This window comes from Phoca vitulina, unplaced genomic scaffold (genome assembly GCF_004348235.1).
Source record: "Phoca vitulina isolate PV1807 unplaced genomic scaffold, GSC_HSeal_1.0 scaffold25, whole genome shotgun sequence".
NCBI classification, from domain to species: domain Eukaryota; kingdom Metazoa; phylum Chordata; class Mammalia; order Carnivora; family Phocidae; genus Phoca; species Phoca vitulina.
The window spans coordinates 759239-776685 of record NW_022589728.1 but is presented as its reverse complement, the minus strand read 5'-3'; the positions used below and the strand labels follow the sequence as shown (position 1 = coordinate 776685).

The following is a 17447-nucleotide window of genomic DNA, read 5'->3' as shown; positions in this document are numbered from 1 at the left end:
ATTTGTTAAATTTTTTTAATTTAAATTTTATTAGTTAACATATAGTGCACTATTGGCTTCTGGGGTAGAATTCAGTGGTTCATCACTTACATACAACACCCAGTGCTCACCACAAGTGCCCTCCTTAATGCTGTAGTTTAATATTTTTAATTCTCGTAACAATTTGAATGTTGGATCAAGAAAATATTTGTATTGTGTACAAGTTGGTGACCATTTTGAGCCCTTCCCTCTGTCCAAGGCATACGCCTGGATGCTACAGGACATACAAAGAGAAGACAGACCCAGTTCCTGAATTCAAAGAGATTGTCTGACAAATACAGTATATAAAGAACTGTGGCTTGAGAACAAGTATGATACATGAAATCTGTTTCTGAAGTTGCCCTAGAGTTGAAAGGAAGAGAATACCCCCCAGTTTGGAGGGAATCAGGAGAGCCCCTTGGAGCCAGTAGAGAACAAAATGAACCTTGAAATGTCCAGATTTCACAGCACCATGCCTTGTGCTTGTTGCTCCCTTTACATGGGTTTACCTTCTCTCCGTCCATCTGGAGAACTCACACTTAGACACTTGACTTATGCATCATTTCTCCTGTAGAGCCTTCCCTGAACCTCCTTACCCAACAAGATTTAGATACTCCTTCTCTGTTGTGTAACACACCATATGTACACCTCTATTAGCATTAATCACTGATTTTTGTTCTAATTCTTGTCAAATTACCTTTGTTTCATAAACTTCAAGAAATATAATAGCATTAGGAGAAGTCCTGGTACTCATATTGCCAGAGTTCTCAAGTTTCACAGTCTCTAGTGCAAAGGAAGATCTTTGTCTCTTCTGGTTTTTTTAAATAACTGCTTTATTAAGATATAATTCACACACCCTATAATCCATCTATTTTAAGTGTACAATGCGGGGCGCCTGGGTGGCTCAGTCGTTAAGTGTCTGCCTTCGGCTCAGGTCACGATCCCAGGGTCCTGGGATAGAGCCCCACATCGGGCTCCCTGCTCCATGGGAAGCCTGCTTCTCCCTCTCCCACTCCCCCTGCTTGTTTTCCCTCTCTCGCTCTCTCTCTCTCTATTAAATAAATAAAATCTTTAAAAAAAATAATAAAGTGTAAAATGCTATAGTTCTTTTGTATTAGTTTTTATTATATTTACAGAGTTGTATAAACATTACACATCAGTTTTAGAACATTTTCTCTTTTTTTAAAGATTTTTTTAAAGATTTTACTTATTTGAGAGAGAGCGGGCACGAGTGGTGGTGGAGGGAGGGTTGGGCAGAGGCAGGAGAAGCAGGCTCCTCACTGAGCAGGGAGCCCAGTATGGGGCTCAATCTTAGGACCCTGGGATCACGACCTGAGCCAAAGGCAGTTGCTTAACCGAGTCACCCAAGCACCTCTTTTTAAAGATTTCATTTATTTATTTGAGAGAGAGAGAAAACAAGAGTGAGAGCAAACATGAGGTGGGAGGAGAGTGGGAGAAGCAGACTCCCCACTGAGCAGGGAGCCTGATGCAGGGCTTGATCCCAGGACCCTGAGATCATGGCCTGAGCTGAAGTCAGCTGCTTAACCAACTGAGCCACCCAGGTGCCCCCAGAACATTTTTATCACCCCTGAAAGCCCATACCTGTTAGCAGTTACTCCCAATCCCCCCCCTCCTGTCACCCCAGACAACCACTAAAGTACTTTGTTTCTGTAGATTTGCCTCTTCTGGACATTCTGTATAAATGGAATCTTACAACATGTGACTGGCTTCTTTCACCCAGTGTGATGTTTTCAGAGTTCATCCATGCTGTAGCATGTATCAGTGGTCATTCCTTTTTATTGCTGTATATTATTCCACTGTAAGGACATGCCACGTTGTGTTTATCCTTTTGTCAGTGGATGGACATTTGGAGTGTTCCGTGTCTTAGCTGTTATGAATGCTGCTGCTGTGAATATCTGTGTATAGGTTCTTCTGGGGAGATCCTTGGGAGTGGAAAACCCTTTTTCTCTTTAGCTCTTCCTTTAATTTATGAATTAATTAGACTTGTGGACAGGGATTTTGTCTTGTTCACCTCTTCTCTCCACCTCCTAGAATGCTGCCTGACGTGAAACTGGCATCTTGAATTAGATGAATAATTGGTATAGTTTTGATAAGTAGAGATAGATTTTGGTGGGTTCTTTAGGTACATTTCTACTTAGGGTAGTTTTTGTTAATGGTATGAATGTGGGATCATACAGGACTATCTGTTACCTACATGTGACCAGTGATATATCCTTAAAAGTGAAGATGAAACCAACTCTCTGTACTTCATGTTATGACATAATAGTGCTAGGCTCTACATCGTATCAAATCTGTCTCACAGTACTGAATATACAAGAACCTCAGAACAGGAAATAGACATACTGCAAATATACTTAAAGTCAATGTACTAGCATTAATAAAATTTATAAAATTGTAGAACACTAGATTTGGAAAAGTATTTCTGTTTGTTTTTTCTTAAACCAGTGGTCTACATGTGTTTTCTATAAAGGTCCAAATTTTCGATTTTCAGGCCATATCATTCTCATGTTACGAGTACTCAAATCTGTCATCCTAGTGCGAAAGCAGCCCTGGACAGTATGTAAGTGAATAGACATGGTCGGCAGGATTCCAATAAAATTTTATTTATAAAAACAGGCAGTGGGCTTTGACTTGCAGGCTGTAGTTTGCCATACCTTGTTCTAAACAAAGAAGCTAGGTCTGACAAACAGGAGACTTGCCCTGTATCAAATGGAGAGAATGGCAGAATGGCAACTGATGCCAAGTCCTCTAGCACAGTGGAACTGGTCCATCACCTGTGAGAAAGCTTTACTGTTCTGCAGCCTTCCCCCATCTGCCCTGCTCTCAGGATGCTCTGACCCCTGCCCCAGACAGAGGGCAGACTATTTCATCATAGTTTGCTATCTGTTTCTCTCCTCAATCAGTGTGAGAATATCGACAGCAGCCCTGTTCATTGGTTCATGTAGAATATTACTGTGCAGTCCCCAGTGAAGACTGAATTCATGTCCATTTCTTTTCCCTCCATGCTGGGTACCAGAAGGCTCTACCCTGGAAATCTATTAGGGTAGATCACTGTTCTTCCCAGCTGTTGCTGAGCACAGCTGCATCCAGCTCTAACCTAGGGAGAGTATCATATCGGCAGAAACATATACCTCCATCATTCCTACCAGGCATGATACTTGTTTTGAGGTTTTAATTCTAGTACCTTGGAAAATCAATCTAGAACTTTCTGCTTCATACCAAATTAACACATAATTCGCATTAATTAAAATAATAATCTACCAAAACAGAATTGCCTCAGATTTCACTTCAGAGGGCATTATGCCATTCACATATGTTGTTGATGCTGATTATGTTTGGGAAATAGCTAATCTGTTCATGTATTCTAAGAACTGGAGATTGTTTCTGTACTTTCAATCCATTTATAGATTAAAGAATAAATTTGTTTTATATATGTCAATTTTCCTGTAATGGATTATCTTAAAATAGGACATATATTTCGTTTATACCAGATTTATGTTTTGGGATGAGTTTTAAATTTGGTAAAAAATTTTTAAAAATTAAAGATGATTGGGGGCGCCTGGGTGGCTCAGTCGTTAAGCGTCTGCCTTCAGCTCAGGTCATGATCCCAGGGTCCTGGGATCGAGCCCCACATCGGGCTCTTTGCTCAGTGGGAAGCCTGCTTCTCTCTCTCCCACTCCCTCTGCTTGTGTTCCCTCTCTCGCTGTCTCTGTCTCTGTCAAATAAATAAATGAAAATCTTTAAAAAAAAAATTAAAGATGATTGGGTAAATCTTGATGACTATTATTAAGCCACTATTAGTGATTCTCTTTTGTTTTTTAGGTTTTTTATTTTGATATCAGGATTATAATTTAAATAAATATTTGAGTAGAGACTAATACAAACAAATATTGGTTATGTTCCAAGATAAAGTACTTCTAATAATTGCTTTTATAAATATAAATTATCTATAAAAGTACAGATTTGAAGGGGTACATGCACCCCAATGTTTATAGCAGCATTATCAACAATAGCCAAACTATGGACAGAGCCCACATGTCCATCAACTGATGAATGGATAAAGAAGATGTGGTGTATATATACAATGGAATATTACTCAGCCATCAAAAAAACGAAATCTTGCCATTTTCAGTGACATGGATGGAGCTAGAGTGTATTATGCTAAGTGAAATAAGTCAGAGAAAGACAAACACCATTTGATCTCACTCATATGTGGAATTTAAGAAAGAAAACAGATGAACATATGGGAAGGGGGAAAAGAAAAAAAAGGAGAGAGAAAGCCATAAGAGACCCTTAAAGATAGAGAACAAACTGGGAGTTCACGGAGGGTGGTGGGTGGGGCTGGGCTAAATGGGTGATGAGTATTAAGGAAAGCACTTGTTGCGATGAGCACTGGGTGTTGTATGTATGTGAGGAATCACTGACTTCTACTCCTGAAGCTGATATTGCACTGTATGCTTACCAAAATTTAAATTAAAAAATAATAATAAAAGAAATATAAATTATCTAAATAATGTTTATACTGGCTTGTGATCCAAAATAATGGTTTAAAGACCTTTATTGCTCTTTAGCTCTGATGAAGAATCACAGGCTTTTCATTTTTGTTCAATTACTCCCTTTATTTAGTACCTCGTTCCTAATTACTCCTGCTGTCATAATGATGTAGATTAGTAGGGGCACTTGGGTGGCTCAGTTGGTTAAGCGACTGCCTTCAGCTCATGATCCTGGAGTCCCAGGATCGAGTCCCACATCGGACTCCCTGCTCGGCGGGGAGTCTGCTTCTCCCTCTGACCCTCCCCTCTCTCATGCTCTGTCTCATTCTTTCTCTCTCAAATAAATAAATAAAAAATCTTTAATTTAAAAATAAAATGATGTAGATTAGTAACTAGACAATGGACACAAAGAAGTTAAAAGGTTTTTAAGCCCTTATTAGAACCTATGATTAGAATTTATGATTATAAGTCATTACTAACTGTATCCTTTCTGTCTTTTCAGAGGAACACAAAAAAAGGCAGGCTTCATTGAGTTTAGAGTATTAAAACATTCAAGGAAAGCAAAAGTATAAATCTAGAACCTTTCCCAAATTTCAAACTAAACATTAATATATAATGTAAATTATTATTAATTTCAGGCTTTTGGAAAAGAATTTGATAAACACTTTGGGAAAGGAGGTTCTAAGCTACCTGGAATGAAACTCCGTGACTTTACCGACATTACCGACTCACTATTTTATAAAATGTGCAGAGACTCAAAGCCACCTGGGAATCTGAAAGAATGCTCACCCTGGATGAGTGACTTCAAAGTAGAATTTTTGAGAAATGAGCTGGAGATTCCTGGTGAGTTTACCCTTGGGGTGACAAAACTGGACTTTAAGGAGAATAGTGGTATAGCAGGGACTCTTTATTTCTAAAAATAGGAATTTTGGGTTCTTGATAGTTACCTTTTTTTTTTTTTTTTTTAAAGAATTCAAGATTTTGCCATACCTTTTTGTCATTAGGAGAATCTATTACTATTCATGAGTACACTGAACTAATGTCTAATTAGATTATAGTTTTCTTACTTTTCCCGATTATACAAGTATTCAGACTTCCATTTAATAATGTAACTGGTAATTTCCTCTGAACATACCCATGCTTTGCTCCTAAATAACTTTTCTTCAGAAATGTAGTACAGGTATAAATGCAAATCACTTCCGTGGATGTGTATGTTGGTCCCATTTAAAATGACGAGATAATGATAAATGACTTACCTTCAGGACAAAGAAGTGTGACATTGAGGATAGAGACACACAACAAGTTGTTCTGATGTGAACACAGCATGATTTTTCAAAGACAATCTTTATACATTCCATGTTCTTCACCCTGGAATTTGCCAAAGAAATGTTTTATTATGGTTATTTATATACTTATCTAGTGGATATAAAAACAAATTGGAGACTTTTCTTTGTTATTATTAACAGCTCTGCATTGCATGAAGAAAAACTGAAAATGTAAGCCTCCTCGTATGTAGCTAGATTCTCCTTGAAATAAAGTGTTCTAGCTTAATGCATTATTTTTCCTGTTTGGAATTTGTCTACTCCATTAGAATAGGAAGCTAACTTCCATTAGTCAAATTGAGAAATAATAGCATTACTTAAAACAACTCAAATTTTGGGGGGCGCTTAGGTGGCTCGGTTGGTTAAGCATCCAACTCTTGCTTTCAGCTCAGGTCATGATCTCAAGGTTGTGAGATCAAGCCACCATCAGGTGCCTCACTTAGCGGGGATTCTGCTTGAGAGTCTCTCTCTGCCCCTCTCCCCTACCCCACCCCCCAAACATAGGTGCTCTTTCTCTGTTTCTCTCTTTAACATAAATAAATAAATCTTTTTAAGTCACGTTTTTTTAAAATGAAAACTTTTAGTAAAAAATTGTATCATATAGCTTTTTAAAAATTGTTATTAGCTCGGGGCGCCTGGGTGGCTCAGTCGTTAAGTGTCTGCCTTCGGCTCAGGTCATGATCCCAGGGTCCTGGGATCGAGCCCCGCATCGGGCTCCCTGCTCCGCGGGAGGCCTGCTTCTCCCTCTCCCACTCCCCCTGCTTGTGTTCCCTCTCTCGCTGTCTCTCTCTCTGTCAAATAAATAAATAAAATCTTTTAAAAAAAAAAAAAATTGTTATTAGCTCAATAGGTATGTGTTAAAAATACAGGGTTCTGTAACAAACTATATCTAAGTAAGGCTTCTGTGGTTTGTCTTAGGTCAATATGATGGCAAAGGAAAGCCAGTGCCAGAATACCATGCACGAATCGCTGGGTTTGATGAGCGGGTAGGTGCCAGTGTTTGTAACTGTTGCCAGTGTTTGACAAGTTTTAGTGAGTAACTGTTGGATGAGGGAAGAGGAAATAGTCATAAATAGCTTTAAGGCCTGTTTCTCTTCATTGTACTCTATTCTGTCCTGAAAGTATTTACATAGGAGCAAATTTCTCATCAGTCACAAATGATTTCTGTAAAGATTGTGAGTGTGGGTCTTCAGGTATAAGAATGACGTATTTGTCTTTACTAAAGAAAAGACAATTTCCCGTCTTGATCTCAAATGCACGGAGTATTCTGATCCCATTACATATTGAATCTCTTAATATAATGCTTCAGTGTTACAAACTCAAAGTGTACAAACTCAATAAATTCTGTGTGTGTGTGTGTGTATCTATTTTAAAACATACGTAGAGTTAAATTAATTTTAGTAAGTTTGTATGTTGCTCATTACTAAGGATATCCACATTTATAAGCAATTATTTGTAACAAGGGATATGAAGTTTCTAGAGGTACAGCAGTAGGGCATAAACAGGTAACAAATATTTTGCTGGCAGTAGGTTCTCTATTATTTTTCTGTCACTTCACTCTGTCCTCAAGAGAGGTCTCTCTTTGAGGAATGTATGCCAACCAGCCTTACTTTTCCTCTTTTGATAATGATATGATCAGCTGTTTTGTCAATTTCTTAGACTGCATCTAAAATATTTTCATAATTTTTAAAGGTAAAAGTAATGACTTCTATCAGAAAGCCGAAGCGCATCATCATCCGAGGCCATGATGAGAAAGAGTACCCTTTCCTTGTCAAGGGGGGTGAAGACCTGCGGCAGGACCAGCGGATTGAACAACTCTTTGAGGTCATGAATGTCCTCCTTTCTCAGGACGCTGCCTGTAGCCAGAGAAACATGCAGTTGAAGACCTACCATGTCATACCCATGACCTCCAGGTGGGACCAAAGCACATGGTCATTCTAGAACAGATCTATGTGAATGGAAATTCTAGCACTGAGCCAAATCCTTGTTTAAGGTTACAGAGATGGGATTGGAGGTCACTTGACAATTTGGTATTTCAGCTTTCACAAAGACTGGGCTAAACAGAACTAATAAACACTTGTAAACCTATGATTTTCGAATTTAATGTGGAGAAGGTAAATGAAGAACTGACATGAAGAACTCTGTTCTGCTTTGATTCTACAGAACTTTTTTCTAGTGAAGAAAGAACAGTTTAGATTTGTGTTCATAAACTATTTATTCTCCTTTTCAGATTAGGACTAATTGAATGGATTGAAAATACTTTTACCTTGAAGGACTTTCTTTTGAGTAACATGTCACGAGAGGAGAAAACTGCTTATACAAGGTGATGTGGAGCCTAAATACTCCTCCTTCAGCTCTGCCCAGACACATCCAGCAAGCCTGTTACTCCCCAGTCATAATCTCCCTGAGTAATGTTGTTTTATATTAAGTTTCCTCTACCTTGTGTTTCCAGTGACATTTCTGGGTTCCTTCTAATTTGGGGCTCTGAGCCACACCCTGGTTAGTTCTTTTCTCCACCTCTGGCTGGGTGAATAAACTAAATGGAGTAGAGGGTTCCAAACAGTAACTACATAGATTTTTACCACATTGAAAAAAAAAAAGTATTAGCTTTGCAACAACAACAAAAATCTTGAAGGAAATAAAATAATAAGATTAGCAGCTAACATTTGATTAAACATTTTCTGCAGGCTAGGCAGTATTCTCCGTTCTTAATGTGTATAAAGTCATTTCTTTCTTACAAAAACCACAACTTATTAACATCTTTGTACAGATGAGGAAGTTAAGGCCCAGAGAGGTTATGTAAATCGTCCTAGGCTTCTCAGCATGTAAGTGGGCTAGCTAAGATTATTAGTGATTAATTCTAAGTCATGATATTGGTGCTTTTTATTTTTCTTTATCCTTTTATATTTTCCAAGTTTTCAACAATGAACATATATTTTTAATCAGAAAGGGTTTTGTTTTTTGTTTTTTGTTTTTTGTTTCGGTAAAGAAAAATAAGGACAACATTGAAAGACATTTTGAAGGAGTTGACAAGTTTTGATGAGTAACTATTGGATGAAGGAAGAGGAAATGGCGATAAATAGCTTCAAGACCTGTTTCTCTTCGTTGTACTCTGTTCTGTCCTGAAAGTATTTACATAGGAGCAAAATTCTCATCAGTCAAAAATGATTTCTGTAAAATTAAGCATATTCTTATCAAACTCTTGCTCCTGCTAAATATAAGGCTGTGTTTATGAACTTTTAATTTTCGTCATTTGAGTCCTTTGCCTACAGTTGTTTCTGAGTTCCCTGGAAGACAGGGAAACTGATGGACAGTACTTTCTGGAGTCAGGAAGTCCAGATCTCACTTCAGTGCTAACTTACAGTGGTTCTGACTTACAGTAGGAATCTTGAAAAGGTGACTTGCCTTTCCCTTGTTCCCATGCCTCCATTTCTAAGATGGGATAGTAATGTAAAATACATAAAGTGAACATAGGTATTGATGGAGTTTAAGTGCTTTTCAAATACAGAAGTGTATAAATTACTTCCCACTACCTTTTTAAAACAAGGCACTTCCGGCCCCTATTAGTAAAATCATTGCTACTTTTTTCTTAATTTACGTGTTGCAGTTTTCCAACTTAGATTTTCATCCCAAATGAAACTTTGGAGAGAATTTAGACTGAAGTGGAAAGATGTATTGTGAAATTAACTTAGTAGCAACTCAGAAAAGATCCACTTTAAGTGATTGAACTACTAACTTTGTGAAATAGTTCTATCTTTAGATTTCTTTTTAGGAAGACTTATTAAAGCTTTTGACAAACCCCAAAGTGGCAGAACATAAAAACACATGTTTCCAACAGCCCAATATGCGTTTTGTCTGTGAAGTATTACTAAAAACAGCTTTCTAAATTCAATTCAAAGCCATTGTCATTTAAGAAAATATCTTATTGTATTTAGTATGGATTTTGTATGTATCTGCATACTGGAAATGGTGAAGAAAAAATGTGGCAATCCAAAAACAGACTTCATCCATCTCCAACACATAATTTGTGGCCTTTTAGTTTGTAGTAGTAATATGGCTTATCACTTTTTGCCTACTCTGAGTAAGTTGCATGTTGTGCTGTCATCTTGTTGCTATGGTTTTTTTCCACTACCAGATTTTTAGAACCATATGCCTGGATCATAAACACTCACATTTAGTTCATCTTGTTCCTGGCTGTATGAAGTGGAAATTTATTGTATCTGATCATTTTGTGCCTGAATTTTTGCATAGGAAATAGCTTTCGTTTCTTTAGGAGTAACTAAGAATGAATAATGATATATTAAGATTCTAGATCCAGAGTAGCATGGGGTCAGTGTTAATATTAAATATGATTAAAAGTAGTATTTCTTTCCCTGACTCTTCACTATTTTTCAAAGAATTCTTGGTGATCTTTGCCACTGAAATCATTATAATGCTAAATATCTTCCTAGTGCTGATTCCCTTTTTCCTACTTGTTAGTGATCCCAAAGCACCACCATGTGAATATAGAGACTGGCTGACAAAGATGTCTGGGAAATACGATGTTGGCGCTTACATGTCAATGTTTAAGTAAGTTTTGTTTTGATTTTCCTTTTTACTAACTAGTTAATTCTTCTCAAAGTAGCGTGTTACTTTTGTTTCTTAGAAAGTTTTGCCTCGGGCGCCTGGGTGCCTCAGTCAGTTAAGAGTCTTCCTTCAGCTCAGGTTGTGATCCCAGGGTCCTGGGATCAAGCCCCACATCAGGCTCCCTGCTCAGCGGGAGTCTGCTTTTTCTTCTCCCTTCACCTGTCCTGCCCTGCTCGTGTTCTCTCTCTCTCATGTTCTCTCTCTCTCTCTCAAATAAATAAAATATTAAAAAAAAAAAAAGTTTTGCCTCAGATCATCAAAACCTAATTATTGGATACTTGAGCTTCAATATAAATAATTTTAAATTTTAAATCTCAAGTCATAGAAATTTGTTCTAATTAGGCATTTCCTATTATTAAATCATAGGGCAGCTAGTCGTTCTGAAACAGTCACATCTTTTAGAAGGAGAGAAAGTAAAGTGCCAGCTGATCTCTTAAAGTAAGTATCCTTCTGACTGCAAACAAGTTGGTGGTGTAGCAGAGACTACAGAGATCATGTCTCCCTCCCTCAGGCGGGCCTTTCTGAAGATGAGCACAGGCCCTGAGGCCTTCTTGGCACTTCGCTCCCACTTTGCCAGCTCTCATGCTCTTATGTGCATTAGCCACTGGATTCTGGGCATTGGAGACAGACATCTGAACAATTTCATGGTAAACATGGAGACAGGTGGAATGATCGGAATCGACTTTGGACATGCATTTGGATCAGCTACTCAGGTATGCTCACCTTGCTCTTGTTCTTGGCTGATTTAGAACCATAGTCATAGGACCTTCTGGAAATTGGATGGTTTTTAAGGAAGAAATGACACATCAATTAGCTTGGTTTGTCTTGGTCATTAAATTCGACATTCTTGCAGAATAAGGGATAATCTCAACTTTGTTTTGGCCTTGTTCAAACAGGTTACAGAAGATGTAATGATGAATTATATAATCAAAGCCAAGAATAAAATGTGTTCCTATAAAAAGGGAAGACTAGGGGTGCCTGGGTGGCTCAGATGGTTGAGCGTCTGCCTTCTGCTCGGGTCATGATCCCAGGGTCCTGGGATCGAGCCCCGCGTCAGGCTCCCTGCTCAGCGGGAGGCCTGCTTCTCCCTCTTTCTCTACCGCTCCCCCTGCTTGTATTCTCACTCTCTCTGTCGAATAAATAAATAAAATCTTAAAAAAAATAAAAAGGGAAGACTATAAGGAGGTTTTATGAAGCCCCTTAATCTAAATGTCTTCCACAAGATGTGATACAATATAAATCTTTCCTGTGACATTAAACACTGAATGTTTTCAATTGTACTTGTAAATCTGTGCAGACTTTGTGGTCCTACACACATAGGTTTGTGCATTGCAAAGATGATTGTGTTGATTACTCTTGGGCACAGTGGATTCACGTCTGTGTAGCTAATTCCAAGAAAAGAAGAGTTCATATTTTCACCAACTGTGAATTATTCACTAACTGTGAATAATAACTGTCTATGGAATGATGCTTTGTGCCTTTTCTTTTGAGATTTCTAGTTCATATGTTCTCCTTCTCGTACATTATTTTTTTCTCTTTAGTTTCTGCCCGTCCCTGAGTTGATGCCTTTTCGTCTGACTCGCCAGTTTATCAATCTGATGTTACCAATGAAAGAAGCAGGCGTTATGTCCAGTGTCATGGTGCATGCACTGAGAGCCTTCCGCTCACATTCTGACCTGCTTACTAACACCATGGATGTGTTTGTAAAGGAACCTTCCTTCGACTGGAAAGTAGGCTTGTTTATATGCACTTTTCATTTTTATTACAATATACCAAGGACTGATCTGGCGTCTCTTATTGTGTGATGGAAATACATCAGATTGTATTTATTAAAATATTTACATTGTTTTGTGTAGTATTTCTTAAAATTAACATTTGGGGGCAGTTGGCCTGAAAACCAGGTAAGAGACATAATCTTCATTTGGAGAAAACTGTTGTTTCAAATGAGTATATTTCTAAGAAGGAGTTAATATAGACCCATTGGTGGTGGGTCTGATTTCTGAGACAACTTTTAGCTTAAAATCTGTTCCACGTGAGGTTCCTTGATTTGACACATAGTGCTTTCTTAAATGTTGAGGTTCTTTATAATACAGCCCCAAAAGAATGAAGCTTAGTGATGGCATCCTTGATAGGGTGTGATACATAACTGCAGTCCCTCACTGTTATTGTCACAGTTATATGTAGTACTATTAGAAGGTGTATAAAAAGCTATAAAGCTCTCTCCAGTTAAAGATACTTATTTTAAAATCATTACTTGTTCAATCTGTTTGGATGTGATCATATAAACTGTTATAATAAGCAGAGAACATCATGTTCTTTTCAGAATTTTGAACAGAAAATGCTAAAAAAAGGAGGATCATGGATTCAAGAAATAAATATAACTGAAAAAAATTGGTATCCCCGGCAAAAAATACATTATGCTAAGAGAAAGTTAGCAGGCGCCAACCCAGCAGTTATTACTTGGTAAGATGGTTATTTGTGAAGAAAAAAAACGCCAACATGCTGCTAGTTACTGAAGAATTACTAATATATAAAGTCCTGAATACTTTCCATTTAGCATGTGATGTTAGCATTATTATCCTCATTTTACAAATGAAAAAAGCATGGCTTAAGGAGGTTGATTTCTCCAAGGCTTGGGCAGGGTCCGTATCTCTGAATGCTGTGTACTTGGCCTCTGCCCTCTTGGCACAGTGTTCAGGTCAGTACCTGGAATAACCTGTACCAATGTGAGGAACAGCAGGAGCTTTTTTTTTTAAGATTTTATTTATTTATTTATTTATTTGAGAGAGAGAGTGAGAGCCAGCACAAACTGGGGCGGGGGTGGGAGGTGGGAGACAGAAAGAGGGAGAAGCAGACTCCCCTGCTGAGCAGGGAGCCCGACGTGGGGCTCAGTCCCGGGACCCTGAGATCATGACCTGAGCCAAAGGCAGATGCTTAACCAGCTGAGCCACCCAGGCACCCCCAGCAGGAGCATTTTTAGGCAATTACAATAATATTTTTGTATATAAGAGGAGATTTAGATTCTAAATTTGCTTTTGTCCTTTTTAGGACAAAATGTTATCTTGGTGTGCATAGCACACAGATGTGGAGAATAAGTATGGACTTACTGGACAAGAATCCACACTGGGTTAGCCTTTAGGTTAGCTTCAAAATTTTTTCTTGTTGAGGTCTAAAGCAAACAAATTTATAGAAATGTTTCACAAGAGGGAAAAAAGTTGGACTTTACAATTAAGTAATAGTAAATGGCAATCTATGGTCAGTTGTTCAGGGTACGAATGGTCTTTCCAATAAATGACTCTGGCAAAGGAACAAAAGTGGATCCCTATCTCACACCATACACAAAAATTAATGCAGAATGGATCAAAGACCTAAACGTAAGAGCTAAAACTATAAAATACTCAAAGAAGTACAGGGATAGAGCTTCATGACCTGGATTTGGCAATGACATCTGTCATTTTTAGGTACAACACCAAAAAGCACGAACAAGAAAAGAAAAAAAAAGGTAAATTCATCAAAACTTACAAGTTTTGTGCTTCACAGGATACCATCAAGAAAGTAAAAAAGACAACCCCACAAAATGGGAGAAAATATTTGAAAGTCATAGCTGACAAGGGACTTGTATAATACATTAAAAAAAGCTCTTAGAAACTCAATAAAAAGACAAATAACCCAATTTAAAAATGACCAAAGGATCTAACCAGACATTTCTCTAAAGAAGGTATATAAATGGCCAAGTAGCATATAGCATATGGAAAGATTTATTAGTCATCAGAGAAATACAAAGAGAGGCACCACTTCACACCCACTAGAATGGGTATAATTAAAAAATGGAATTTGGGCCACCTGGGTGGCAGTTGGTTGAGCATCTGACTCTTGGTTTCAGCTCAGGTCATAATCTCGGGATTGTGAGATCAAGCCCCAAGTCGGGCTCGGCACTAAGCACGGAGTCTACTTAGGTTTCTCTCTCCCTCTTCCTCTACGCCTCCCCCTGTATTCTGTCTCTGAAATAAATAACTCTTTTTAGAAAATGAAATATAGCACATGTTGTGAAGAATGTGGAGATATTGGAACCCTTGTGTGTTGCTAATATGAATGTAAAACAATGCAGCTGCTATGAAAAACAGTCTGGCAGTGTCTCAAAAAGTTAAATATAGAATTACCACTTGGCCCTGTAATTCCACTCCTAGGTACACACCAAAGAGAAATGAAAGTGTACATTTACACAAAAACTTGTAGACAAATTTTTTAACATATATATATTTTTAATTCTGTTAGAATTTTTATTAGGTGAGCTTTGTTTATTTTTTAAAAATAATCTCTACACCCAACGTGGAGCTCTAACTCACAACCCCTTGAGATCAATAGTCACATGCCCTACCAACTGAGCCAGCCAGGCACCTGTAGACAAATGTTAATAGCAACATTATTCATGTTCTGTGTTCCTACAAATCCAATCTCTTGATTTCAAGGTTTTAAGCCACAGAAAATATTCTATAAGTGATGAGAGAGGGAATGTTTGGGTAGGATAGCTAGGAATGCAGGCAACAAAGGAAAAATAATGAATGGTTCATGTTTTTGTATTTGTTTAATCTTTTTTCCAGTGATGAGCTGTTCCTGGGCCATGAGAAGGCACTTGCCTTTGGAGATTATGTGGCTGTAGCACGAGGAAGCAAAGATCACAACATCCGTGCCCAACAACCAGAGAGTGGACTATCAGAAGAGGCTCAAGTAAAGTGCTTGATTGACCAGGCAACAGACCCCAACATCCTTGGCAGAACTTGGATAGGATGGGAGCCCTGGATGTGAAGAACTGTGGAAGTCAGCAGAAAAAAAGCATGAAAGTGTTCAAAGAATCTCCTAAACTTGGGGCACCTGGGTGGCTCAGATGGTTAAGTATCTGCCTTCAGCTCAGGTCATGATCCCAGGGTTCTGGGATTGAGCCCCAGGTTGGGCTCTGCTCAGTGGGGAGCCTGCTTCTCCCTCTGCCTCTGCCTCTCTCCCCTGCTCATGCTCTCCCTCTCTGTCTGACTCTCTCTCAAATGAATAAATAAAATCTTTTAAAAAAAAAGAATCTCCTAAACTTCCATCTACAGCCATCAATGTGCTGATTTTCCAGAAGCACTGAAGAGAAGAAATCTATTTAGTGGTAAAGTCTTGTGCAAGAGTTCAATCAAGATCATGATAAATAAGTGAATATTGGGATGAATGAATGATTAGGTAATAAAGATTAGGTTAGGATTATAATAGACTTAAAGTGGGAAAACATATATCTAGGCTCATACAAGCATTAAATCAAGAATATAGCATATTATAAATGCTATGACTTAGATAAACCAGCTAAATAAATGGTGTAAGTATGAACATCCCATGCAGTATTCTCATTAGTAATTATGACACATTGGAAATAACACCCAGAAGACTTCATCATTAAGATTTTATAAGAGTAAAGCCAAAAGCATAAATGATAAGGTGTTACATTATATTAGCAGTACAGGAATAATCATGAATGATATGGCTTATAATATTTAGAAATGATTGCTTTTGATATTTTAGGATATTTTTCTAGGCTATTTTCTTGCATTTTATTCTATTTTAGACATTTTATGATAGATTTGTTCTCTAGAAGAGAAAGTATTTAGGAGAGATAAAAAACCTTGGTCTTAGCACTCACTTTTGCTACTTACAATAAGAAGATAGATGAAAGTGCCTGGCATCCCAGACTCAGAATTTCTAACTTCAGGAATCACAAGTATGATGACAGGGTAGCACAGAGCATTTCAATTCTAGGAAAAAACACAAAACCCTATGGAAATGAATTCCTTATTTGGGAGAGAAAACATGCATTCTAAAACAAGATCAAATTATGAAACACAAAAATGGCTTCCTTTTCTTCACAGAAACTGCACCCCTCATCTAATCCTGCATGCACCTGAACTGATTTCAGGTTGGCTCTGAGCTTTTATTGTTTCTTTAGACATTTATATTTGGAGATTCTTGTATGCTTTTGAAAAATAATCACCTTAGGAATATGAAACATTTAAATTTTTTCCCAAAGTAGTGTTGTTTCAGAAACAAAATGTTCACATCATGAAATAATTCATTATACTACTCGACAAAGTATTTCTGATAAATACAGGTTGAGTGCATTATGATATTAAGAATAAACCATTATATTCTCAACAAATGGTATTATATTAAAAGAAATTTCATCTCAAAAGAAAAATAAGTGATCATGTATGTGAAAATCCGGTATACACATGATCTAGTAAATATTTTCTGCTAAACACAAAAACAACCAGAACAAACTACCTTGGTGTTGATTATAATATATTGTTTAACAACAAATTAACCATCATTTTTGCTTGTCTTGATAATTTGGGATGTATTGACTAGATCCCCATGTTATGGGAAACCCTGTTTTTTAACAACTAGTTTTCATGTCAGTAAAAGATCATTGTTATAAGATGACCGTGTATCAGTCCAGTTTCAAAGCTGTCTGCCTGAAATTGTATCCAAACCCATGAGAATGTGGTAAAAAGTTACTGTATACAGCTTTCAGAGACATTTGCACAACTGCTCAGGATGATAAATGATCTCATTACACATGGGGGACTACATGTTTAAGCCATATCTTGTCTCCAAACAGCAACCCTGTGATTCTTGGGTAAGTAAAAATATTTGTTTGGAAACCAGGAAATAAAAGAAGACATCTGTACTGATTATAAGGAAATATGAATAATATCAAGAAGATTTTTGGGGTTTACTATATGTAGGATCACATCATCTGATAATAATCTTTTTTAATTTGCTTTTATTTCTTTTTTCTTGCCTAATTGCTCTGGCTAGAACATGCAGTACAATGTTGAGTAACAATGGTAAATGTGGGCATCCTTGTTTGTTCCTCATCTTTAGGGGGACATTTTCATCTTTCACCGTTGAGTATCTTCTCAGCTGTGGGACATTTACA

General features: G+C 37.6%; 1 protein-coding gene across 4 annotated transcripts in view; it reads left to right on the top strand.

The window, feature by feature from the left end:
• PRKDC (protein kinase, DNA-activated, catalytic subunit) overlaps positions 1-15374 on the top strand; it is a 254337-nt gene extending 238963 nt beyond the window's left edge. For all 4 annotated transcript variants that reach the window (XM_032421988.1, XM_032421989.1, XM_032421990.1 and 1 more), the window contains 10 exons: positions 5171-5375; positions 6773-6840; positions 7547-7767; positions 8085-8177; positions 10334-10423; positions 10847-10918; positions 10992-11193; positions 12022-12210; positions 12804-12943; positions 15082-15374. In XM_032421988.1, the coding sequence (XP_032277879.1) occupies positions 5171-5375; positions 6773-6840; positions 7547-7767; positions 8085-8177; positions 10334-10423; positions 10847-10918; positions 10992-11193; positions 12022-12210; positions 12804-12943; positions 15082-15286 (1485 nt within the window). In that variant the 3' untranslated portion in view covers positions 15287-15374. The remainder of the gene's footprint in view (positions 1-5170; positions 5376-6772; positions 6841-7546; positions 7768-8084; positions 8178-10333; positions 10424-10846; positions 10919-10991; positions 11194-12021; positions 12211-12803; positions 12944-15081) is intronic.
• Positions 15375-17447: the final 2073 nt, after the last annotated feature.